General features: G+C 44.3%; 1 protein-coding gene across 4 annotated transcripts in view; it reads right to left on the reverse strand.

The window, feature by feature from the left end:
- Positions 1–355: 355 nt before the first annotated feature.
- The window catches only part of EGLN2 (egl-9 family hypoxia inducible factor 2), a 113103-nt gene continuing 88168 nt past the window's right edge, over positions 356–25290 (reverse strand). For 2 of the 4 annotated variants that reach the window (XM_086938005.1, XM_086938006.1), the window contains exons 3-6: positions 17430–17549; positions 15868–16004; positions 13705–13772; positions 356–3670 (exon numbers count right to left, since the gene is read on the reverse strand). In XM_086938005.1, the coding sequence (XP_086794131.1) occupies positions 3618–3670; positions 13705–13772; positions 15868–16004; positions 17430–17549 (378 nt within the window). In that variant the 3' untranslated portion in view covers positions 356–3617. Of the gene's footprint in view, positions 3674–11336; positions 11468–13704; positions 13773–15867; positions 16005–17429; positions 17550–25290 lie in introns of those variants that run through there. The other 2 variants (XM_086938004.1, XM_086938007.1) reach the window with 2 other exon arrangements.

Here is a 25290-nt window from a genome sequence, read left to right on the forward strand (position 1 = left end):
CTTGTGTTCGCTAAGAACAATATCAACATCAGCGTAGATTATTTTCATATTTGTTGTACATTCTGAAACCTGACTGAGTTTTGCTATTTGATGGCTTTACAAGCTCCCTTGCAAATTCAAGAGTGACGTAAATCAAGCATTGTTCAGGGTGATGATATTCATACTTGTCCATATTAAACACTCCCCAAGATGCCGTTGTTCACACAGTCATTCCTATTACAAATATTAGACAAAACAGTTCTTTGTAAAAAGCAGGCAAATGCGCGTTTTTTAGTTTCATATGCAAGAGTGAGAGAAGAGGAATATTGGCTTTTTGGATAGCAAGCTCAGGAAGAAATCACATCCACCACACAGATGACTGAGGTAACAGTTTATTTCAGTTGGATGGTCACGGAAAATTTAAAATAAAATCATCTCTGTACAGAAAAAAACTGGCAAAGAAGTCTCTCTGTCGCATCCCAGAGAAGGAATCAAATAAAATACAAATCTGAACAACCATTTTAAAATATAGCCAGAAAAATAATCTATCCCGGGTAATCAGTTTCGTGAATTATTATAGAGTCTTTAACACACAGCTCAGAAAGACGGGTAAAGTTTTGATGTAGTGGATGAAACTTCGAATAAAGTATGCCACTGTTTCACATGGCACAAAATATAATGCCTTCAGTTGATGCTAAATATTAAGGAGCAGTTTCCTCCAATAAAGTGTAAAGAAATAAAAATCATGGAGGACTGCGGTTTTCAAACTATGCAAAAATAATTTTAAAACTATTTTTTGATCTATTAAACATAAAAATCAATGCTAACTAGGCGATTAGCGGGGCACTTCTGCAATTCAACATTACGCCACCAAATACAGGAAGTAGTTTTTAAACAGACCAACTAAAACGATTATTTGACACAAATTTAAAGAGATGTGTTTTATTTTATTCTTCTACATGTTAACACTTAATTGCACTTTAGCAAGGGGAGAAAGACGGATACCTACTGCCAGATGACAACCTCTACAGCATTGACAGCAGAGTCTAATAAGATCATAGTTTTGTTTCAGCTGCAATAAGTCCAAAAGCCTGTTTGAAGAGAAAGGAAGGTTTCAATCACTTCTTGACTTTCTTTGGGTCTTCTTCAGGGCACAAAGTGAGTGGCTAGAGGCTTTCAGATGCAGGGCAGGTGCAAAGCCATTTATTTTGCTTTGACACATTTTGTAGCAAGACACTCCTTCTAGAGAGAAACACACTTAAGTCATCAGGAAGGGCGGAAGACCAATAGGACCCTTTGCGCAGGGGAAAAGAAGAGAAAATTCGTTTTTTTTTTTAAAATAAAGTCTGGCCGTTAGCTATTCAGTATAGTGGTTGGTGCATTTCTGTGTCAGGTGGGAGTCGTTGTATGATAAAGTTGATAGTTCTCTCGAAAGACTTAATTCAGCCACTAGTTTGAAGAGTTAAAGAGATAACAGAGATTTGTACCATTCTGGCCAAATCGCCCAGAGGTCATCCCATGCAAACTTCCAATCGGGTTATGGTGCTTAGGCGATCTCAGCAGAGAAAGCTTTCAGGGAAGTCAATTATAAAAAGAATAATATCCAGTTATTCAAAAACAAAGAACTTAACGTTAACCTTTTCAAACACTGAGGAACGCATCTGCTTCATTATCACCTCACATAGAACTGAATGCACTAACAGAATATTGTCATGTTTTTTTTCTAATATATTTTGGTGAGTAGCAATTTTGCCCTGGTTCTGACCTTTTCTAAAGGCTCTAGTGCCTTGGGAATTTTGGCATTCTTCAGCCTCTTTTCCCATCATCTTAGTATACACTCCTTAGGTCAATGTTGCCAGTCACGCTACTTGGGGCAAGTTTTTGACCAAGCACGTCACATCAAAGTTGGCCAGACACTCAAAGACAACTGAAAGGCCCACACTTTAAGCCAAGACCAGCCATGAAGTGTAAGGGAAAACTAGCAATGGTCTTCAGGGAGAGTTCATCATGCCCCTTATATTTATAACAATGGGCGCACGCTTTACACATTTTCAAATATAGTGATGATACAGTGCTTCCAGAGTGGGATTTACAACATTTAATGGGGTATTGGTTCTTTATTATTGGACCAATATCTCAGCATACAGCATAGTTTGTCTAACCTCAGGTTTCACAATTTATGCTAAAACTTCAATATTTGAAAAATTGCAACACTACTGAAACTGATATATTTGTAGCAAATTGTGGTCTGAGAAATACAAGAATGAGGCTTGGCCAGAAATTCATAATCCATTGCACTGCATACAAACAGCATTGCACGAAGCATGCAAGAGTCTACTGACGTGTATGAAGAAGCCATATTGGGAACAATTAAGACTGCATTGAAATAACTGGGCCAGTAATAAGTGGGATGACAGTTTCTATTACTTTGACTGTGTGCGAGGCAAGTGGTGGAGGATGAATGAGACTCCACAGAAGTGACTGAGCTCTTGAGTTCAGTGATGTGGGGACTGAGGGAATTGTATAGGAGCTGTGTTTCTGAATAAACGGCACTGACTAAACGAAATGAGGTATACTGAGCCGGACTGGGAATGTCAACCGGCCCTGGCCATTGAGTGGGACCGGCCGCAGGGGAGGGGAGGAGGGGGGGCTTGGAAAACACTGCAGTTGCTTTTGGTACAGGGGAGCAATATTGCAGCTCTGCCGCAAATATCGGCCTCCTGTACCAAAAACGGCCCCCACCAGTCCAAAAGCGGACCCCAGCCTTCCGACCCACAGGGAAAAATGCCTGGTGCTGCCTACGGCAATCCAGCCCTGGAGGTAAAACGTGTTAAGAGCAGCTTTCCTGCTTGAATGACCAGTTGAGTGATCAAATTGTCCCTTAATGACCATTAGCTTCTAGTTTATGCAAACCCATCAAGGTGCTGTGTCTCCAGATCTTAACCAGAAAGCTGTATGAGCGCAGGGCTTAGACTGCAAGGAATATTCTTTGTGATATCACTGGTATTTCTATCCCAATCTTCTTTACCCGGGCTTTGAATTTCATCAAAAGACATACGCAATCAAAAGATGAAAAATACCTGGCTACAACTTCTTTACCTTGCGTTTCCACAATTAAATAAATGTTTTTTTCAACAAAACAAAGTCTTTGCAGGTTGATCAAGCAGCGGTCAAGCCTCCCAATGAAATTCTTGGGCACGCCATACTTCAACCCAGTCAATACTTAATGCTTGGTTAGCTTCCGGGTGTCATAGTAGTCATTAGAATGTGATACAGAGCTGATGGTCAGCTAATATCAGTTCTCAGATGTCTTCTGCAATACATTCCCAAACCCACAAAGCAGTCTTCCGACGAAAATCCTAAACTTCATGTTCCGAATTGCAGGCATGGGCCTAACCTTGCACTCACCACTTATTTCTCAGGGTCTTGCAGTCCAGCATGTCCACAAACTCTAATCCTGGGAGTCCAGTTTTGAAACAGACCTTTGGCGGTCCCAAACTGAAAAGGGGAGACCACCAAGACAATGACCTCAACAAATAAAGACACACCGGACCATTAGCAGCAGAGGTAATTAGTTTGTTTCTCTTATAAGTCTCAAGTGACTCCAATTTGGAAATCTCACAATTCCTGTGGCTCTTTTAGGTGCTGTTTCCTTGAGAAACTGAAACATGAATACCTTTCTGTCCGCTGGCTGCTGGGAAAGAAAAAAGAAACAAGATTCATGAGTCTTCCAATGCAAAGATTATTCTGAACGTACAATATTAAAAATAACATTTTACTTAGAATTATGCCATGCCTGGGGGTGTAAAGGCTAAAGAAACAATGTATATGTTGCTTGGTTCTGCGCTGATAAGTCAAGATATACATCCCCAGAGAGTCGTCACCTCCTTTGGACACCACAGAATACAACTGAGTATGTATGCACACACACACACAAACACACACACACAACACCACCCTCCCCCCCCCCACCTTCCAAGAGTTTGTATTTCCTATTCTAAATATAAATCCTCTTGGATTTTGAGGCATTGCATGTAGAAGACCAAAGTAAATGCATCTGAGCTAAAACATCTGAAAAACACACTTAAAAATGTAAAACCTTCTGGAGGGTGTTCTAGTTATTACATAACAAAAATCTGCTACTTCCTTCATCCCTGGATCTCTCTTGACCATCTGTCCACTACCGAAGCATGGTAAACGTAAAAGGTTGTTCAGGTGACCAAATGTTATTATATGACACTTCGTGTATTTATTAAGGCTACATAAAGAGATGTCTACCTTTAGAAAAGCTCTGGTATATCTCCTGCGTGCAGCCATGTCAGAGGACACGTTGGAAGATGGGCATTCCTACATAATCAGCCTGATCTGGCACTGGTACCTGTAGATTTCATGCAGGTTTTCGAGAGGGGTGGGGAGGTAGGGGTGAATATCTGCTCTCTGGGTATACTGGAATCCTATCCTTCAAACACTTCACACAGGACTTTTTTTTCTAAAAGGCATCCCCTATGAAAAGCTGAAGTCCCAAAGAGAGAAGGAACACAAAAATGTCTGTCAAGAAAAGCAGTGCAGGTCAATTCTGGCAAAACTAAGCATCCCACTGTGACTGACACAGAGTGTGCACCTAATAACACCTATGTAGAATCCTTTTGAATGCAGGAAGTGGCTGACACCCAAGACCAAATGGGTCATATGTAGATCAGACAAGCTGAATTTGAGGAGTCACAGAAAGACTTAATTGATGCGAGAATATTTTTTGATCAGTGTCTCTAGTTAGATACACAAATATTTTGCGCCTACAAACCATATTCACCTAAACAAATTATAATACAGTGTCACAAATTCTCGTAAGGATGGAAAACATTTTATACAATTACAGAGGAGATTCCGCAGTCATACACAGGAGCATGAATAGAATTTCTGAGACAAAGCTCGGATTCATAAGGACATGGAGTAGTCAGTGAAAACTACGTTTGTATACCTAGCCTTTGAGTCCCATTCCATCTCAGACGGATAGGGTGCTTGTACTGACAAGTAATCAATTAGATAATCTAATTAAGGCACCACATCAATTTACAGGATTGTCTAGGTACAAAATAAAACTGGGCAAATTTCACTTCTCATTACAGAAAATATTAGGATACCCTCTTGCAGAGGAAACCACAACGTTTTTAAACATATGGAAGACTTCGGATAAGAGAACTTAGGACTACAAAGTTAATTTTAGGAATTAAATCTGGCTGACACTGCCACATGGTTGAAATTGTAAGTGTGCCTGCGGTGAACAGCACAAGCAATGGAAATTAGAATTTCTCTTAGGCTAAATTGTGTGCTTGCGAAGCTATCATTGATTATACCTATTTACAATGAACACTGGATGACTCAACAATATTTCTAAGACGTCTAAGAGACAAGTAGCAACAATGTACACAAGCATGATTGCAGGAAAACTATACTGGACACGGAAACCTATTACCTCCGCTAGTACATACGTTATAACATATGGCTCCACATTGTTCAAATCTGAAATGTTAACCACTACATGTAAAAATGAGAAAGGAGTGTGTAGACAGTGGATTTGAGTTACTGTTCAAAGACATTCCACAGAAGGGCATCCCTGTCCAGAACAAGCATAAACCTGTATGACAAAAAGATACATAGGTCACTGAAATAGACTCATCTGATACAACTGGAAGAACCAATATATAAATATTCCTCTTTTGAAAGAGGAGGTAAAAAATGAACAGAACAGAATGTGTAAAGAACATTCATTACATCTAGAGTGGATGTAAAATCTGGTAAACTGGCAATTCAATGCCACCTATCAAAAGAGTCAGAAATGTGTGGATTTAATAATATATCTATATATACATCTTACTGCTTAAGCCAAATCTCCTAAGAGAAAGAATACCACACCTCTGTGAGTTACAAACATGTGGGGCCCGATTGAGAGCTTGGAAAGAGTAATGCACTTGCAATAAAGCACATAGGATATCTGTCACAATTACAACAGAAGAATCCATCTACCAAACTCAAAATGAGACTCATAGTTTGGTGCTGCGACAACAAGGTACTGCTATCCATCTTGTATGTGACAATAAATAACATGATCATTGACAATATTTATATCAGTCAGGTATCAGAAGATCTCCACATGTGCTGGAGTTCAGAATAACACAACTATAAGGAGATACACAATGGGAAACATTATCAACAGCTATTGAAAGAGTTCAAAGAAACAAAACTGAAATCACTACGCCACAAACTGCTACACAACTGTCATGACTCCTATTTGAAATTGGCGTTGAATCATGTTTAGGAACGTCTATCCCTACATGATTAGAGAACACAGATCTGTGGAACGTATATATCACAATAAGAGTTTCGACATTAAAGGAAGTTATGTTTAATATTAGATTTCAGGGAACAGCAGGGCATGTTTAACTACTGACAGAGGTAATGGGAAGCATAATATGTTCCAGTTCAGCAAGGTAGTTTGGCTCACTGGTTAGAGGCAGCAGACCCGAGAGCAGAAGACCGCCCGGGACCAGGGTTCAATTCCTGATGCGGCAGGGTCGTGGACCAGGGTCAGCGGACTCGATAATTCTCACCTCGGTGTCTACTCTAACCAGGGATCACACTCTGCAACTCTGGGCATTAGCTTGCCTCATCTCCACAACGGCCCCCCACATATGCCGGGGATGCCTGGTTTCACCTTGGAGATACCCAGTAGGGACCATCTCACAGGGAAAACCAGGACGGGTTTCCCAGCGGTCTACTGCACAGAGATACTCCTTCAGGAGTCGATTCAAGCGCATTACAAACCCACTTTTTTTTTTAAAGTAGAAGAAACAAGTGAATGATAATAAGTTTGGATGGTGCTAGTATGAACTGAAAGTCAAACAAAATTACCAACTAAACTTTAAATCAGTAATTCGGCCAAGTTTTTACTCGCTGCTTGTTCCAGAGGGCTATGGACCAAGCATGGAGGGGAACTTTGATTAGAATGAGGGAGAATAGATTATTAAGTGAATACTGAAAGTCACTGGATTTACGAAACACAGGTGACAGTCGATATTGAGGTGAAATGTGATCTTTTTTAACATATGACAGCTATCCTAAAGAAGGAGTGTGAAATTGCCTTGGAATGTGTGGTGGTTCAGACCTGATTCATTATTCACATAATAATGTGGATATATAGAAATAGCGAAATGGAGCAAAATTTCAAATGTATATGAAACCTTGAAGTATAAAGACACTCCAAAGATTATTGTGGAAATAACCCAAAGTTCCTGAATATTGAATAACTAATAATATATAATAATACAAACAATAGTTTTAATACATACTATGTGGGCAAAAGGAAGCCCCATGTGAAAGGGCCTACGTCAGTCTTACGCCTGCTGTGAGGCAGGCGCAAGATTTTGACGCAACGGCGTCCTAAAAGTGACGCAGTGAAATCTCAAAAATTTCACAGCGTCACTTCTACAACCCTTCCTTGCGTCAATACGCCCCCCCCTTGCATACATTATCCCTGGCGCAGGTATAATGTGGCGCAGGGGTTTACAAAGTGACGAATCTACCTAGATGCGTCACTTTGTAAATATGGCGCAACAAGGCGCATTTTTTACACCACTGGTGCGTCACAAAAAGTGACGCACCGGCGACGTAAAAGTGACACACAGCCTCATAAATGAGGCCCCACATATTTAGGAAGACTATGAACATTCAATGAATAAAAGGAATCCTAGGGTCCAAGAATGTGGTCTCTACAATCAGAGTGAGGCTCGAACAAAAATAATGAAGATGCAAACAATTCTTGCCAGCAGAAAAGGAGTTTGGAGATAATAAAATATGATCAAAATGTTATACAGCCTTTAATACACTAAATATAAATGTACCCCAAAAAATGGGCCAAGAGAAACATAATTGCTGGGGATGGGTATCAGAGAGGACTAGAGTGGCACAATAACAATGCTGCAGTTTCCCCTTTATTGATGAGTGAAATATAAATAAGGATATTTATAAATGACCTTATATGACCGAGGCCCTATCCTTGTGCTGAACCATGTCACTGGCTCGCCTCGTTAGGAAGATGAGTCTTACAATTTGATCTGAAGGTATTGATTGTGGTTGCAAACTACAGCTTGGAGGAGTGTGTTCAAAAGCGGGGTTTCTAAACTAGTCAAACTGGACACTTCAAAAAAAGTAAAAAAAACAACAACAACAAAACACTGCACACTTCATATGTGGATAGCTGGAATGCTCACTGAGTGGATACATGCTTCTTCTCTGACTAAAACGTCACTTTCCCCAACCAAAATGGCACTTGTAGATTAGTCTTGGATAGATGCACCACGTACTGTTAGTGAACAGCCCTGCAAATGTTGGTTCTTCACAAACCAGAGGCCAAACATACTCCTGAATGTTGTTTAATCTGTATTTTACGCTGCTGTTTGTCCACGGCCCCCAAATATAACCTGGAACCGACTAAGGTGCCAATGGTCTTAGTTCTCAGAGACAAAGGAGTGAGTTGCAAAACACGGTGTAAGATGTTGCTAATTACATAGTTAGTTTGGGCCATCATGAACAGACTGCCATGAAGATACACTCCTAGATTTATTTAACATTCTGTTCTACCAGCAAGTGTGGTCCAAGGGTTTTTGAGTGAGATTGTTAACTGAGCAGCATGTGTGTTCTGAGGATATGTCCCATTTTGGTGCAGATTGATTGTACCTACCTTTCAATGGATTTCCTCTTCAATTAGGTATGAGAGATCAGCTTTGTAGCAGCAGCCCTGACAATTGTGAGCAAAATCTGTGTGCCGTGACATATATTAGATAGTACTGGAGGGACATAGGCTCAGAATGGGGTCTTTGAGGTGGCTCCCTGAAGGAGGTCCACCGCCAGTGGTTCTCGGACGGGTGGTACAACAAGGCCCTTGGAGGGGTGGGGATTGGATGATTCACAGTCAGTGTTTTCCCCGGGGGATAAAGCAGTGTAGGTTGCGCAGCTGTCCTGTAGCTGACACAGGGTAGGTTATTTTTGTTCCCCACATCCTCCCCTAGGGTTTAAAGACGTGCCTACTTTTCTCTATTGCATTAGGGTGGCTTTATTGGCTTTTCAAGTTGAGGGTAAACTTCAGCTGTCCTTGAACAAGCAGCAGACAAGCGGAAGGCTCATGCACTAGGCCGGAAGGGTTGGGTCCTAGCGAGGGGGACCACTGCAAAAGGAGGACAGGAGAGAGGCACTGGGGTCAGATGTGAAAGAACAGTGAATGGAATGAAAGGGGGAGCGTGTTGAATGCTGGCCTCTTTTGTTGGCAGTTTTTGTACAGGTTGAGAGGGATGTTTGAGGGTGGGAAGGGTCACATGGGGTTGTTAAATGTTAAAATACTGTTTTATAAAGTTCAGCTGAAACCTGGCCTAATAAAGCTGCCCTTTTCTCTCACATTGGGCTGTTTTGCACCGTCTCGCCCAATAGTATAACATCCCTAAGGGTGATTACAAATGCAACCACTATTAAACTAGTGAGAACAATTTTTCATTTTGGCAGATTTCGCTGCCTTTCATTTTACTGGCCTATATATAAAAACATTTGGCCCGAACATCAAAGTAGAGGCCAGGTGGTGTCCACAGCCACAGAGACCGCAAGTGGCAGGAACTAGTGGTCAGGCATTGCGTGAGTGGCCCTGTTCTTTCTCCTCAGACGTGAATGCCTTTCTATTTTTTCCCATGCCATCGATATAAATTTAGCCTCTCCATCCTGCCAAGCTGATGTGACTAATGACCCAATTCTCCTGGTTTTCAAGCAAACCCAGGAGCCTGCCCGATGGTTGAAATACATACACACGTAACAGGAAGCCCTTGAGAGTATTTTTGCAGTCTGCAAAACAATGCCCAATTTCCACAGAATTCTGCGTCTCGGGGACATGGCATTTTTATAGACAACGCCACCACCGACTCCCCGCCCCTTTAGCCCCGCTATTCTGTCAGCGACAGCGAAACACTTTTTTGGCTGAGTTTCGCACTCTTGCGAAGCTACCACTTGGACCACTTCAAACTGAATACGACACAACAACAACAACATGTTTTCAAAGACTGAGATGGGGCCAGACGGTCAGCAATGCGAAGAAAACCAATGTTTAAGGAATAAGCGCCAGAAAGACAGGTCAATGGGGCGCTGGGGAAGGCAGCAGGTATTTAAGGTAGCAGCACTGCAGGTCTCCATCTCTTTATTATATATGCATTTTATGTTGTCACTCATAACATTAAACATAGGTTTCTTCCTCTGTCTACTGCTGTGTGTGTGTCCTTACTCACATTGGGCCCGATTCACAGAACTAACTTAAGACAAAATCCTAAACTTACCACTTTTGGTATTCACAGAAGTTAGGATTTTGTCTTAAGTTTGTCTTAAGACAGACTTAAGACAGACTTAAGACAAAATCCTAACTTAAGTCTGTCTTAAGTCTGTCTTAAGACAAACTTAAGACAAAATCCTAACTTCTGTGAATACCAAAAGTAGTAAGTTTAGGATTTTGTCTTAAGTTAGTTCTGTGAATCAGGCCCTGTGTTTTGGGAGGGTGGGCTGTTAAGCATTGTTTTTTTTTTTCTCATTATCCTTATATCCCAATCTCATTGTAAGCCAATGGGTATCAATATGAACAATAACTTATTCCTGGTGGTAACCGCATCGCTGCGGCGGTTATTTTCGCGCTACGCTGCTTTTTTCTAAAAGCCGCGTTAGATGACGAGCTCAGCTTGTCATCCGCACACGCCCCCCGTGGCTGATAACGAGCTGAGCTCACCAACAGCATCAAAGGGGTTAAACTACTTCCAGGAGAATTTGTTGTTTCCTAGCGCAGTAAATAACAGGGCACTGCACTACAGCCAGATCAACGATTTGGACAAATTACTATAGAAAAAACAAACACTTCCACCAACTGACAAGTGTCATCGGCTAGGAAATTTTGAGTTTAAAATGGCGAAGGCACTAGTGCAATGCCATGTAAATCGTTAACGTCAGTGCAAAACTACACTAGCCCTGTTGCAAACCCATTCAATCTGAAAATTTGACGGCAAATCACCGGCCAAGGAGCAATCAATCCCATGCAATCTACAAATGTCTCATGCAGTTCGTCTCTGTGTTACTATTACTCAGCACAACTGTACTTATTGCAGTGACCTAGGGGGGTTGAACTGCTGAGCAGTCCTAACTGGCATTCCAACCTGTGACATACAAGTTACAGTGAATTGGTCTGGATGGGAAACCCCCCATCCTGTTGAAAGTGCGCACTTGATTTGAAAGGAACATCAGTTCTTCTTCGATATATAAAGAAATTACAAATCCTTTTAGAGATGATATTCAAACTTCTTTTATTTCAGTTCTTTCTTTGCAAATTTTTTCGTGATTTCAAAATTTCTCCATCAAACTCATGAATTATAGCGAATGCATTTCGGGTCTGTTATTGGGACCCTTCCTCAGGGGTCTGTAAGAAATGATAGAAAACAGGAAACTATTTAATCACAAATCTCAGAGGAGAGTGAAAACATATCAGGTTTCTTAAAAGAACAATATGATAGTAACAGAAAAATTACTACACCTATTCAACAGTGTCCAAGCATATAATTCTACCACCTCAGAATGCTGTGTGCAACCTATGTTTATCCAAAAACATCGAAACTGTATAAATTGAAGCTACGTTTTTATCAAGGGGGTGCCATAGCTTTAATATTCATGAAGATCCACGTTGTAAGAAGCTACTCACATAACACGTGATCGCACGCAGACGTTTTTTGTATTGACTACTAGGAAGATCATAGTATTAAGCCGCTCCTCCTGAGACAAGTGATTAGACGTAGACGCTACTCTTGTGGCGCAAGAAAAGTAGTGCGATGTTTTTGGATTTGTAATTTCTTTAACTATCGAAGAAGAACTGATGTTCCTTTGAAATCAAGTGCGCACTTTCAACAGGATGGGAGGTTTCCCATCCAGACCAATTTACTATACTTTATAGGCACTCTGACCAAGTGCAACGAAGGGAGCAGCACTAAAATTAATGTTTGAATATTGAATTGAACGTGATAACATAGATAGAGTGTGCACGGAGCACCTTCATTAATTATGTGTTCCTACATACAAGTTACACACAGATCTCTGCAGCAGGTATTCAAACTCTCAACTCAATTGGCCATCTGGCAGGCCTCAAAATGCGACTGTTTTGCTGCGGTGCTCCTAGAACACATTTTAGAGTTTGTGCTGAAATCAAGGGGCAGATTTGTGTTAACTGGCGCATCCCCAGGGATGCGCCAGTTAATGTGCGCCACAGTGCGCTACAGCTCCGCCACCCATGGTGCGCCGCATTTACAATGCGGCGCACCATGGGGCAAAAACGGCACAGATGCGTGACGCATCTGTTCCGTAAAGGTGGCGCATTGCTGGAGTTGCGTCGCAAGCGCGACGCAGCTCCAGCAAGGCTCGGGGGTGCCCCATCTTCACAATGCTGCCTCAAGCCTTACGCCTGCTTCAAGCAGGCGCAGGGTTTTGACGCAGCATTGGCCTGAAAGTGACTGAGTGAAATCTTATAGATTTCACTCAGCCACTTTTAGGAGGCGTTCCTGCGCAGGAACGCCCCCCCCCCCCCCTGCGCAGGAACGCCTCCTTATGGCGCAGGGCTTTACAACGTGACGCATCCCCTAGATGCGTCACGTTGTAAATAGGGCGCATTGTTTGCGCCGCCGTTGCGTCAAATAAAGTGACGCAATTGCAGCGCAAAGAGGTGCAAGGGCCTCATAAATCTGCCCCCAAGTTTGTAACCAGCCACGAGTAAATCGGCCATCACAACCCTCAAGCACTGTGAAGGTTGGAGGCTCAACAGCACCAACAGACGCCACTTCTCCCAGCTCTGACAGCTTTATCTGTCTTTATGAGGGCTGCTTCTTTTCTTCATTTTGTGGTTTGCCACTTCTTTTTGTGCGGTTTCGGTCTTCTTTGCAGCTGTGAGATTAGGACGTACTCATGCTGCATTATAGTTTCACACACAAGCCTCCACCCAGCCCTCATTGAACAAGCCCGCGGATACGGTTCAGTGCACAACATGGCATACATTGCGTGCCTTTAAAACCAAAACAGGAGAGAGGCTGTGGGTATTTTGCATTGCAATGCCTGTGACCCTGAGCTGCACTCTTTGGCTTGGGAGGCTCAGGGGCAAGGGCATGGGGAGGGAAGAACGTCTGTTGAAGAAATGAGAGACATCTGTGCCTGTTGAGATTGTCACCGGAAAGAAGAGTGATCAAATAAAAAAAGCTGTAGATACCAAAGGGATAAAAGGAAAAGAACAGCACAGATCTCAACACAAAGAATGAAAAAAGTGGAGACCAAAAGTGAAGGAAGAAAACGATAGATGATGTTTTAAAACGAATCTTTTAGAGGGTGTAAAACAAGGAAAGATAGAAGAAACAAATAATCAAAAGAAAAGGAGTAAAGAAGGGCAAGGGTAGGAAGACAGAAGAAAAGGGGGAGTATGAAAGGAGAAAAAAAGAAAAGTGTAAAGAAAAAAGCTAGTGAGAAAAAAATAAAGTAATACAGGAAGGGAAGAGTGGATACAAAAACCGAAAATGTGTGAACGGCTAGGAAAGAAAGAAAGAAAGAAAGAAAGAAAGAAAGAAAGAAAGAAAGAAAGAAAGAAAGAAAGAAAGAAAGAAAGAAAGAAAGAATTTTCCTTACCTAACCGATATTTGTCTTTGGCTTCTGCTCGTTCCTTTGCATCAAAATACCACACTGTGATGGCATACCTGAAAGTGTAAGGAAATATAGTTAATAAAGAATGACTTCAGCTCATGGCGGCATGAAGAAACAAGGTAGCGATTATGAGAAGGGAGCTACAATCCTTTGAGGTTCCAAAACAGTTACTATAAAAAATGTATTTACAAAGTCTATAGGTTTGATGTTTGCTTGGCATGTGGATCAGACGTGGGTGTGTGCACGCTGTACAAATAACAAACCTATTACCTTTGCCATAGCTTGTTTGTGCATGGGGGGCAAGTACAAATATAACCCTCTGGAAAATGGATGCCATGGAAAAGAACGAAGGCTTTCTTTTCTGTTGCATTCACTTTACAAATGTAATTGCCAAAGCTCCCTTCCCAGTGTTGCCAACTGATTACACTTGTAAAAAAAAGTTCCTCTTGCATTCAAATGGAGGCAGAATGCAGCTAAACAGCCAGTAGAAACACTGATTCTAAAATACTACAGTAAGCTGATGCATTGTGTGATTGACAATGTCTAAAGCCAATGACTGAAGATTTCGGAGCAAACTAAGCCAATGACAAATGTAGCCTGTCCCTAAGCCCCCTAAAGTAAGTAAGGAATAGATATAGGATAGCTAAGAATGGTGCAATACCATGCACGCCAAACCTAAAGAAACACAACAGCAAGTCAGTCAGGCTTGGGGAGAAGATGTGGCCTAAGGGCTAGGGAGGTCGACCTCAAATCTGGGGAACCTGTTTCAAGTCTCGGCAAAGACGCTCAAAATCCTGTGATTCTGGGCAAATCACGTAATCTCCCTGTGCCTAACAAAAATGAATGTGTCCTCATGTAACACAACTGGCGCTCATGTAAAGCACTCTGTTACCTTTGATACCGTCGGGTCAAGTTTGCGCTATATAAAACTCTGGAGAAAAAAGGCAAGTTGGAAGGGGAATTATTACACTAGCTGTCTATTCATCAATAATGTTCCATGAGATAACACAAGTTGCCTAACACAATGTGTACCTAGCATGCCGTCATCAGATGAAGTAACCTTCTCTATCTCCAGCATGCATGGCACTTGAGGGATCAAGGCTCAGACCGCCATGGTATTATGTACTGTAATGGACATTACTGCATAAGACAGTAAATCTCAGTCTGCTTTATGTGGCTTTACGTAATGTAAATAACAAGGACCCCCTGTTCAGAAAATTAATTCAGGGTACAGGGAAATAAACAGTGTAAACAAATTGGCAAATTATTAACATATAACAAGGGAGAAATCGTAAGGAAGACACCAAACTAGGTAAATAAAAAAAAATAGACTTCATTTAATATATTAACAAATATTCATGGTTAAAAACAAATAATAAAAATACATAAGGTGAACCTGTTATATAAACAACAAAATTACTCAAAGCACAATATACTTCATAAAAAATACATATAACGTAGCATCTACTAGTGGCAGACAATTTGTCTGCCACTAGTAGATGCTACGTTATATGTATTTCCATACAATTTCTCCCTTGTTATATGTTGATAATTTGCCAATTTGTTTACACTGGTTATGTGGCTTTACGGCCAGGGCTGCCGACTTTGGAGCTGGGGGACCAAGTTCGAGTCTCGCCATCGACCCACCATCCTGTGAGTCTGGGCAAATCACTTCATCTCCCTGTGCCTGCCAAAAATGAATTTATCCTTGTGTAATGTAACTGGTGCTCATGTGAGGTGCTGTATACCTTTGGGTCGAGTTTGCGCTAAATTGAAAGAAAAAATGCAAAGACTCATTACTGGGTGCAAGGCACATGTAGTACATGCTTTGACAATTTCACGTAATCACTGTTTCCAAATGAGACCTCCAGGGATCTGGGATTATCCTGGTCTCCTAGTCTATGAAATACCAAGATGAGTTCAGGGCTGTTCCAGAACTTTCAGATCATATTTATCACAGTTTATTTGCATTTAATGCTATGCTACATATTACCATCCTCATTAAAAAAAAAAAACACTTTGTAGAGGGAAGAGAAAACATGCACAAGACTTCTGAGCAGCTACGCAACTGATCCTAAAATGCCATGATACCTTACTTTGATAGCATTACTTTTCATAGAAGCCACTGGATGGATAACTAATCTTTACCTGGTAGAGTAGGCAGGCTTCACTTCATGGGGATTGCGCCGATCGGACCAAAATATTAGCAGCCTATCGAACAGTGGCTCAATGTTAGCCACCATAGATCGCCCTTCTGGAAAGATCTGCAAGAGTCCTCCATCCACCTGTGAGAAATAAAACAAACAGAAGTAGGGGTCTTAAATGGCAAGTAGCAGTGTAGGCATCCGTTCTATTCTTCCCTCACATTGTGATCACTTGTGGGATGAATACTTGCTGGGAGGAATTAATGTTATGCAAAAGTATACTTTGGGTTTGACCACAAATGTGGAGTCCGGAGCGAAGCCGTAAGTGGTATTCACCAAACCCTTACATGGCCATAGTGTCCATCGGATCACAGCGATATCCCTGCGGAGATGGACATGTCTGTGCAACATAAAAGACAAAATACCAAAACTCTTCTGCACCCTTCCTCCTCATGTATACTTAAGTACTCTTTGGAAAGGTACAGTTTCTAGTTGCCTTCATAAGTGGAAGCACCCTCTTGTCTCTCTCGGTGGCTGGTCACGATCTAAAGAGTGGAGCCACGGGTAAGCTAAGGCTGCCGTGACCCATCTCCAAAGTATGTCTTCTCCGCACATGCAAACTAGCTCTGACAGAATCTAGTAGCCTAAACATGATAACAGGTATATGGGGCCAGGTTGGACAACCACATTAATGATCTTGAAATGTAAGCTGGCTAGTACTTGATTTATGCCTCAGACCACTTTTATAGAAGCGACAGAGGGCGTTACACAAGCAACACCCAATCATTTCTTTTGGTATAACAGCCCAAAACACGTACACAATGTTCAATAAGGAAAAGCAGAATAAGTGGTAAGAGTGACAATGTTCAATTCTATGACGAGGGGCTGTCCACTGCAACCCTCTCAGGGCAGAGGAGCGGGCATTATTATTTCCAAAATATAAATATCTAAGAAAAATTTGCTTACATGTGACAGAGCATAGAAATTCCTGCATCCCCGGCTCACGAGATTTGCCACTGGGAGGTCGCAAAGTTTAGATAGTGGTTGGACCATCACATGTCAAAGAAGCATTCAGGGAGGTGAGCCCTGATCAGCATAGTGGAGAAGTGTGGCTCAATGGTTAGAGCGGCAGACCATGATGCAGAGGTCTGGCCCGGGACCAGGGTTCAATTCCCCGCCTCGGTGGGTCTTGGGCTCAAAAATTACACAGACCTGTTAATTCTTGCCTCGGTGCCTATTACAATCATGGAGTCCCACTCTGCAACTCTGGGCAATAGCTTGCTTAATCTCCACAACGGCCCCCACAATGCTAAGGATGCCTGGCCTCCACCTTGGGGGTGCCCAGGAGTGGACGCCTCACAGGGAAAGCCAGGATGGGTTCCACAGCGGTATTCGTACAAGCGCCTTGAGACCCTTGCGGGTGAGTAGTGCGCTATACAAGTATTAATTTACATTTTACATTTACATAGGCTCCCCGGTCGTCTGTAAGGGTGCCAGTAACCGCTACTCAGTTCTGTTAGGTTCTCCACGTGTCAATTACCTTGTTGGTACAATGCTGGTACATACCTTAACGTCCCAGTTTTGGTTCAAGTAGTATATGCATGTAATGCAACGACCGTCGCCGTTGGGGTTGTCTACATGACGGACATAGCCCATTCTATTGCCGGGGTAACACGCCACCATGGCCTGCAGGTAAAAAGAAACAGTTAGCTCTAATGTGTGTATTTCAAATCATTGCATGTGCTTTGGTGGTGTAACTGTCTCTTCTCTACCTTACCCTTTGCCTATCTCTTCCTGCATGGTTCACCAAAGTTTATCTACTTTTCACTGTTGCAGTAGTGTAATATTTACGGGTCCTGAAGAAAGCCATGTTAGGCTGAAACATGTCGACCATATAGTTCCATCTACTGATAGTAATATTTGTTGATACACTATCATCACTCTGCTTTTAATCTTGCCGTTATGATGACCCCTCAATAAAGTCTTACCTTTGGCACCATAACAGACAATCTTAAACACCACTTTTCACTATTATCTTTTTACACACCTTTTGAGCACTGCAAACTTTTCCCTTCAGCATTACCAGCACATCCTGTTGGCTCTCTCTCACTGGTGGATCTAACACTAGAACCCCTCACTATACGTTTAGTGAGGCACCTAGTAGATACCAATTTACACAAAAACCCAGATGATGAGACTCTGCCAACGGGTGGGCTGATGGGTATTTTTCCTTTTTCTCTCCACACAATGACCAGTCCTCCACACACTACATTTGAGTGTACGAAAGCACACTATGGCCCAGAGGTCACATACTGTGCCCTTCGGTGTCATCTGGTGTTGAAGTCAAGTTTGTCTTTGCCATAGGAGAGAGCAAAAGAAACCCAAGTTTCTGCACTCTGCTCTAAAAGAGACCATCTGTACGTCTTCACTTTACAAGAGAGGCAGCTGTACCCTCTGAAGCTAAGAGCAGGAGATGAGGTCAGGCGCAAAAAATCGTGCACAGGGAATTCAACGACTTCTAGAACGTAAGCCTTTTTAGGTTTCGCCTGGCGTAGCACTGCGCAGCAGTGTTTGCGCAGGCGCAATCTTTTGAGAATCAGTATGGGGCTTTAACCCGCCTCTCTGTTCCATTGACTAGCTCCATAAATGGAGGCTAGCCATTGGAACAGAGATGCGTCAGTCATTGCCCGAGCAGATTCGTGGGCGTTTCGGCGATTTTTTCGCTCTCCGCCCCTTTGTGAACGTCATTGCGGCGGTGGGCGGTGCTTTATTTATTTATTTTGTTAAGGTTTGTTTTGGTAATTTCTCCAAAGATGGCGGCCGGGCAGTAGCTTACTTGAGAAGCTCCGCAGTGCCGTCTTCAACCAGCGTGTGCCACTTCCCGCCGCCTCCCGCTGTTCGTGTGCCCGTTCCCTCCCCCCCCCTCCCGCTGTCCGTGTGCCCTTTCCTGCCCCCCCCCTCCCGCTGTCACGGCACCTCGGCTTATTTTCAGTGTAAGAGGCTGCGTCCAAAGGAGATTGCTTTCACTTTGTTTCTCGAGGCCTATTGGAAAAGACAACCATCATTGAGTAATGTTGTTGCAGAATGAGCAACGGCGGCCCCGGCGCTGTACGACCCAGGCCCATCCACGACCATCGGCACCGAGCGGCTGACGCCCGGGTGACCGGGCGCGGTGGAGCCAACCCCCGGGGATGCGGGAACCATCTCGGCCGGAACGGAGCACGCCTATGCGGCAGGGGCCCACAACCTGACCCAGAACCGCGCATCCCATCTGGAACTAGAAGGAGGGCCAGGATCGATCAGGAGCACAGACCGTGGGGACAAGCCGGACTCGGGCCCCGCGGGTCGGCGGCACCAAGCGGCGATAGAGCCTGTGGTAAGAGCTGCTGATCTGTATATTCAGAGTGCGGGACAGATTTAGGGATCCTGGCGTCTGACACAGGGATCCATTATATCTATAACCGGGGGGGGGGGGGGGCTAGTTCTGGTTGAGAGACCTTAGCGGCTTCCTGCATCTGTTGGGGGCTCTGGTAAACTGTATATGACAGGCTCCAAACTTGGTGATACGACCTAGTGAGTCCATGCACCTGTTCGGAGTGTGTGTAATCCGCAAGTGACAGCTTCCAACCCTCGTAGTATGTCAGTGATTTAGCGCACCTGCAGCGGTGATCCACCGGGGCGTAGCTTCAGAGGGGTGGGGGTCTGTCAATTCTCTAGGCAATAGTCAGGTACAGGTTTTTTCAGTCGGGTGTGATGAGGAGTATGTCTGGAATTATAACTTAAAAACACAGACAAAAACAGACGCACACGCACTGCACTGTCTCTCGTCTATGTTTTAAATTACTTAAATTGTTTTGTTATTTTACAAGATATTATATTTAAAGTACCCCCTTCCAATCTGCCCTCTGCTCCTTTCCACCGCCCCTTAAACCCCCTTCTGCACTGCTTCCCTTGTAACGTATTGCAGCATGCAATGCCAGCATGGCTGTAGGAAAACATGAAGCTCGCACCTCCCTAATCTTACTGACCAAGCTACGCCCATGGTTACCTGTCTATTGCCGACAGGAAACAGTCCACGTCCCTTTAAGAGAACGCATTGGGTTAATGTACTTAGCACACTTACATAATCGGTCCGCCCTGGAGTAGTCCAGAACATCCGAAGAGGTCAGGCTCCGCATCTACCTCATAATATTACATAAACCCCGCAGCCAGATCCATCTGTGAGCAGCATGCCGGTCAGAGGAAGTTGGAGTCACAGTGAGATAGCCGGGTGGGATATTGTGCCTGCTGCGCAGTGCTGTCATTGCAAATCATTCAGAGGTGGTGCAGATGGTGTCGACACACAGATAGTTCGGTAGTTTTCAGAGTTTACTGCCCCTGACATGTCCATCCAAAGAATGGTGCGGATTGGTTCTTTCAGGTGACTCCATATGGCGGCCTCAGGTGTATTCCCATTATTTCTTTCGGCTCCTGCAGGCTCCCCCTCCATCCCTGGTGGTTCCTGATGGTGCCCCCTGCGGTTCCTGTTGGTGTCCTTTAAGGTTCCCGACTTCCTATATGTGCCCAGGGATTTCTCGAAGTACTTCCCCGAATCCCCATGCCCCCACTAATAGACTGCTTATGATTCATTAAGGTGTCCTCTGGAGTTCCTGCAGCTGCCCTAACTCCGCAGTTCCTGCCGATCCCTCCGCGCCCCCGCGGTTTCATCAGGTACCCCCATGCCCTGTTCCTGCAGGAGCCCCTATGTGCTGTTCCTGCAGGAGCCCCTATGCCTTGTTCTTGCAGGTGACCCCCGTGCCCTGTTCTTGCAGGTGACCCCTGTAGTTCCTGTAGAAGTCCCTCTGATGCCGCAGGGTTTCTTTGCTCATTTGGATGCTCTCTTGGTTCCCCTGGGTACTTCTTTTGACCTCTTGCAGCTGTCTCCCCGTGTCTCCTGCAGGTGTCTCCCTGCGATTCCTGAAGGACACCCTTACATGTACATCCTTAGTTGTTTCCCTGTGTCTCTTGCAGCAGCGTCACCTCATGTAGGAGCCCCTTCTGGGTCCCTTCTGTAGATCTCCCCCGGGGTCGGTCTGCTGTGGTTTCTTTGGCGCCCTGGGCTGCAGGGAAGCCGAGGGGCCGGTGCAGGCGCTGCCGCCCGACCGCCTCGGCCCGCTTCCCGATGGATGACTGCATAGTAATAATGTCCCGCAGGTACAAAGGGTTATGTAGGTTTATTTTTTTAGGAACAAAAGTGACCCCCCTATCTATCCTGCCGGAATAGCTTGGACCCCCTGTCCAGCTGCTGTGTCTGCCAGGGCAGATTCGGGGCACTCAGGCAGTGTGGGAAGGAGTTTGGCACCCCAAGGCACAGCAGTGCCAGAGCGAATTAATAAAGGGTCCTCCAAGCAGAGGGTGCGATGGAAATGAAGAAATGTTGCTGGTATATGGTAGAACACCTTGCTGCTGGCATTTGTATGTTTAGGATACCTGTGGGCCTACCATTTTACTTTTGGCCCTTAGCCTGGTTTACATATTCCCTTGTCTCACGTTTTACAAAAAATAATATAGTTACATACAGGGGCTGCGGAGAGCGCCCTTCGCTTCGGTCTGGTCAACTCCTAGTCTCTTTTTCCATCCGCCCACTCAGCATCTAGCAAGGGGTAACGGGTCAACCCTCTTGATCCATTGGCCTATTGACTTTGCCAGTGCTTGTTTCAACACATGCCCAGCACCTTGAGATACACGCTCACCTTCTGACAACCCCACTTCCAGCGAAGCTCAACTACACTTTGCTTGTTCTCCCCCAACGAAGACAGATTGAGCATAACCGCACAGGACCTCTGGACGCACCCAGGCATGCCAAGTCCCTCTTCACACCTTTGTCCGCACCTTTAAACCACGCTGTGCACAACCCTTCACACACACATTTCTATTTCCTGAGCCAGAACTTTCACGCCTGTTTGTGTGTGGCTCTATGTGTGTGTGTGGCTCTGTGTGTGTGTGGCTCTGTGTGTGTGTGGCTCTGTGTGTGTGTGTGGCTCTGTGTGTGTGTGGCTCTGTGTGTGGGGGGGGCTCTGTGTGTGTGAGGGGGCTCTGTGTGTGTGTGTGTGTGTGGCTCTGTGTGTGTGTGTGTGTGGCTCTGTGTGTGTGTGTGTGGCTCTGTGTGTGTGTGTGTGGCTCTGTGTGTGTGTGTGAGTGGCTCTGTGTGTGTGTGTGGCTCTGTGTGTGTGTGTGTGGCTCTGTGTGTGTGTGTGTGGCTCTGTGTGTGTGTGTGTGGCTCTGTGTGCGTGTTTGTGTGTGTGGCTCTGTGTGTGTGTGTGTGTGTGTGGCTCTGTTTGAGTGTGTGTGTGTTTGTGGCTCTGTGTGTGTGGGTGTGTGTGTATGTGTGTGGCTCTGTATATGTGTGTGTATGGCTCTGTGTGTGTGTGACTCTGTGTGTGTGTGGCTCTGTGTGTGTGTGTGTGGCTCTGTATGTATGTGTGTGGCTCTAGGTGTGTGTGTGGCTCTGTGTGTGTGTGTGGCTCTAGGTGTGTGTGGCTCTAGGTGTGTGTGTGGCTCTCTGTGTGTGGGTGCGGGTGCAAATACAATAGGTCTCGTATTTGCAAGAGATTAAGCTATTGGGATTGTAAATGACAATGCCATTTATTTATCTCTTTTCAAAACCAACACATAAACAAAAAGTTTGTCATTTACAATGCCAATAGCTCTCTTTTTCGAAGGCGAAACCGTTGCATTGTAAATGCTTGTTTCAAATTTACTATCTGGCAGCGGAGTGGGCGGTGGGGCTTAACCTGCGCCTTCGGAGTAGGTGCCCTGCCAGCTAGCCTTAAGGACACCTCCTTACCACAGACAGGAGAGTAGCAACAAAATGCCCAGCCTGGGTGCCATGTGAAAACATTTCTCTCTTCCTTCTGATAACGTTCAGGTGTACAAGGTAAGGTACATCGAATGGAGCTGGCCTCCTTCCGGTTTCCCTTTCAGACAGATGCGGACAGACAAGAGCATTTGTGATAGTGAGAAGCTCAAGGACCTGGCTGGGACAGTTTCTTCTGAGTAACAGTAACAGGTTGTGTAAGTTACAGTGTTAAAACACTGTAGCAGTGTAACTGAGTTTCGGAGTCTGTGTGATGGCGCCGTAGGTCGGGAGGCAGACGAAAGCATCAGTTACAAAAGTGCTCTGTGTCCTATTCTATAGTGAGCCGCCCCACCTCCTCTCTGAGCAATGTAAACGCAGAAGCATTCACTGTCGCCTAGTCTGTCATAGCCAGCTGCAGCTTAGGCAACATTCGATGATAAGAATTTCCACATGCGTTTTGTAACCCTTTGACTGCCTTCCCTGCCCTACAGTTCCAGTCCTTCGTCTATTTCCTTCCCCCTCCATGACACGTAACAAGACCAACCACAACTTCATCCTGCCTCTGAAAGGGCCGGTTCACAGCCTATCCTTTGACAAAAAGGCCCTACCGCCCTCTCAGCCTAACCCTAAATGTTACCTGAACCAGTGCTTTAAACGGGCCGGTACTGAGTACCGGCACTTTACTATTTTGAGAGAGAGAGTACCTACTTTAATTGGATAGTACCGGCACTTCTCAGAAACAAGAAGGTACTCTGATACGGATTACCTGCATTTCTATTTTTCCATTTCAAGCACTGACCTGAAGCCGTCCCCCTCTTAAACCTCCACCAATCCCACCCTACTTGCCCATGGCACCCACCACTCGCCCTAAAACCATGGGGGTGGGGTGGGCGGGGGAGACATCCTAACTTCGCGTTCTCCCAATCACCCATCTGGACCAACTAGGTGAGTCTCCTTGCACGAACATACACCGAATATGTCCCTCTCGCCGAAGTGGAGCTGGTGCTAGGAGAGGTGGGGTTTTAAAAAAATGTAATCAGCAATAATGTTCTAATGGCTAAGAATGCAGCAGAACAACTTTATGGTACAAGGAAAGAGCTGCTCGAGGTCAGCCAATACTAGAATGTCAGCATCTGCCACAGAATGAGATTGAAGTCAAGCACACCGAAGCACTGGTAGCAAATGCTGGTCCGATACTGGTATTGCACGCTATGCCATTGTATTAGCATTTAATACAGCAATGTCCATACCCTTGCAAGGCATGAGGCACTTTGTGTATTATTTTATTTTCTTACTTATAACGTTTTATATAGCGCGAACTTGATTCCGAGGGATATCAGTGCGCTTTACAATTTGAGGCAACGGTAACAAATCAGAACATTAGTCTAACATTGGGAATCTAATGGGCATTGAAACAACTAGAACAAACACAGCACTAAAGCGAAACAGGTCCCAACCCATGCAACCGAGAAGCAGCATGCACTCCGCGCCCATTGTTAAGTAGCTAGTAAATATGTGTCATTTATAAAGTGCTTCGTAGCCTTGGTGTGATCAAAGAAGCACTCGGATTTTCTTTGGGCGCCCTTCCAGGTTTTTGTTTGGCCTTCGTGGGAAAAGCTGAGTGCAGTCTATGAAGTTGTGAGGCATTGTGTATTTGTACTGCAGCAGGTTTAAGAACAGACACACCAGGGCATGCATGAATTTGCCATCTTAATACATGCATAGAGGTGTGGGGCCTGTGTTAGGTATTCGGGGTGCAGGAGGTCACTTTTTGGTCACTGGGGTAGTTACGTGTGAGCAGGGTTTCCACATGGCCATTTTGTTACCAGTCTGTTCTGCATTTTTAAGTACAGGCCAGTAAAAATACTGGGGAAATCTATATGTTTGCCTCCTGAATCTTAAACTTAAAACTATAAAACCATAAAGAAATCAGTTCAAATGTATTTGAGGGATTTCTAAATCGTTTCAGAATCATTATTAAAGCAAACAGAGCGGTAATTGCCATGTTACAAAACTATCCTGCCAATTTTACATCAATTATTTTTCACTCATCAGATCTTGGCTGCTTCAAAAGAGGAAACGGCAATTAAACAGGGGCAATCCTAAGTGTGGGGTCACAACTGGAATAGCAGGCGGTGTTCCAAGTCAAGGTTGGATCACTTAACCAGAGTTGTGTTCCCTATCGTTTGATTGACGGAGAGAAGGTGCCATGATAGACTTCTCTGGTCTTAGAACTGGAACAGAATGTGTTTCTGGACGCCCTGTTTGAGCAGTCCTGCACCAGCTGTGCAAGCACAGGGGTCACTTGATATTATGGGGCTTGAGGCAACCTGGCAATAATTCATATTTAGAGGCTGAATGGACAAGCAGGATTAAAAGCGCAGTAGGGGGGTGGGGGGGTGGGAGGGGGAATCAGACAGTGTGGCTGAGAATGGTTTGTTTGTTTGCTCAGCTCTAGGCTCTGCTGTCAAAGCTAAGTGTAATCAGCATCTCTACCAAGAGTTACACATGAACATGAAAAGTGATTTATGGTCACTGAAAACGTAATTTCCTCATTTCTAACGCTGTAAATGACAGGTGTTACCTAAT

The sequence above is a fragment of the Lissotriton vulgaris genome, chromosome 9 (assembly GCF_964263255.1).
Source record: "Lissotriton vulgaris chromosome 9, aLisVul1.2, whole genome shotgun sequence".
NCBI classification, from domain to species: Eukaryota; Metazoa; Chordata; class Amphibia; order Caudata; family Salamandridae; genus Lissotriton; species Lissotriton vulgaris.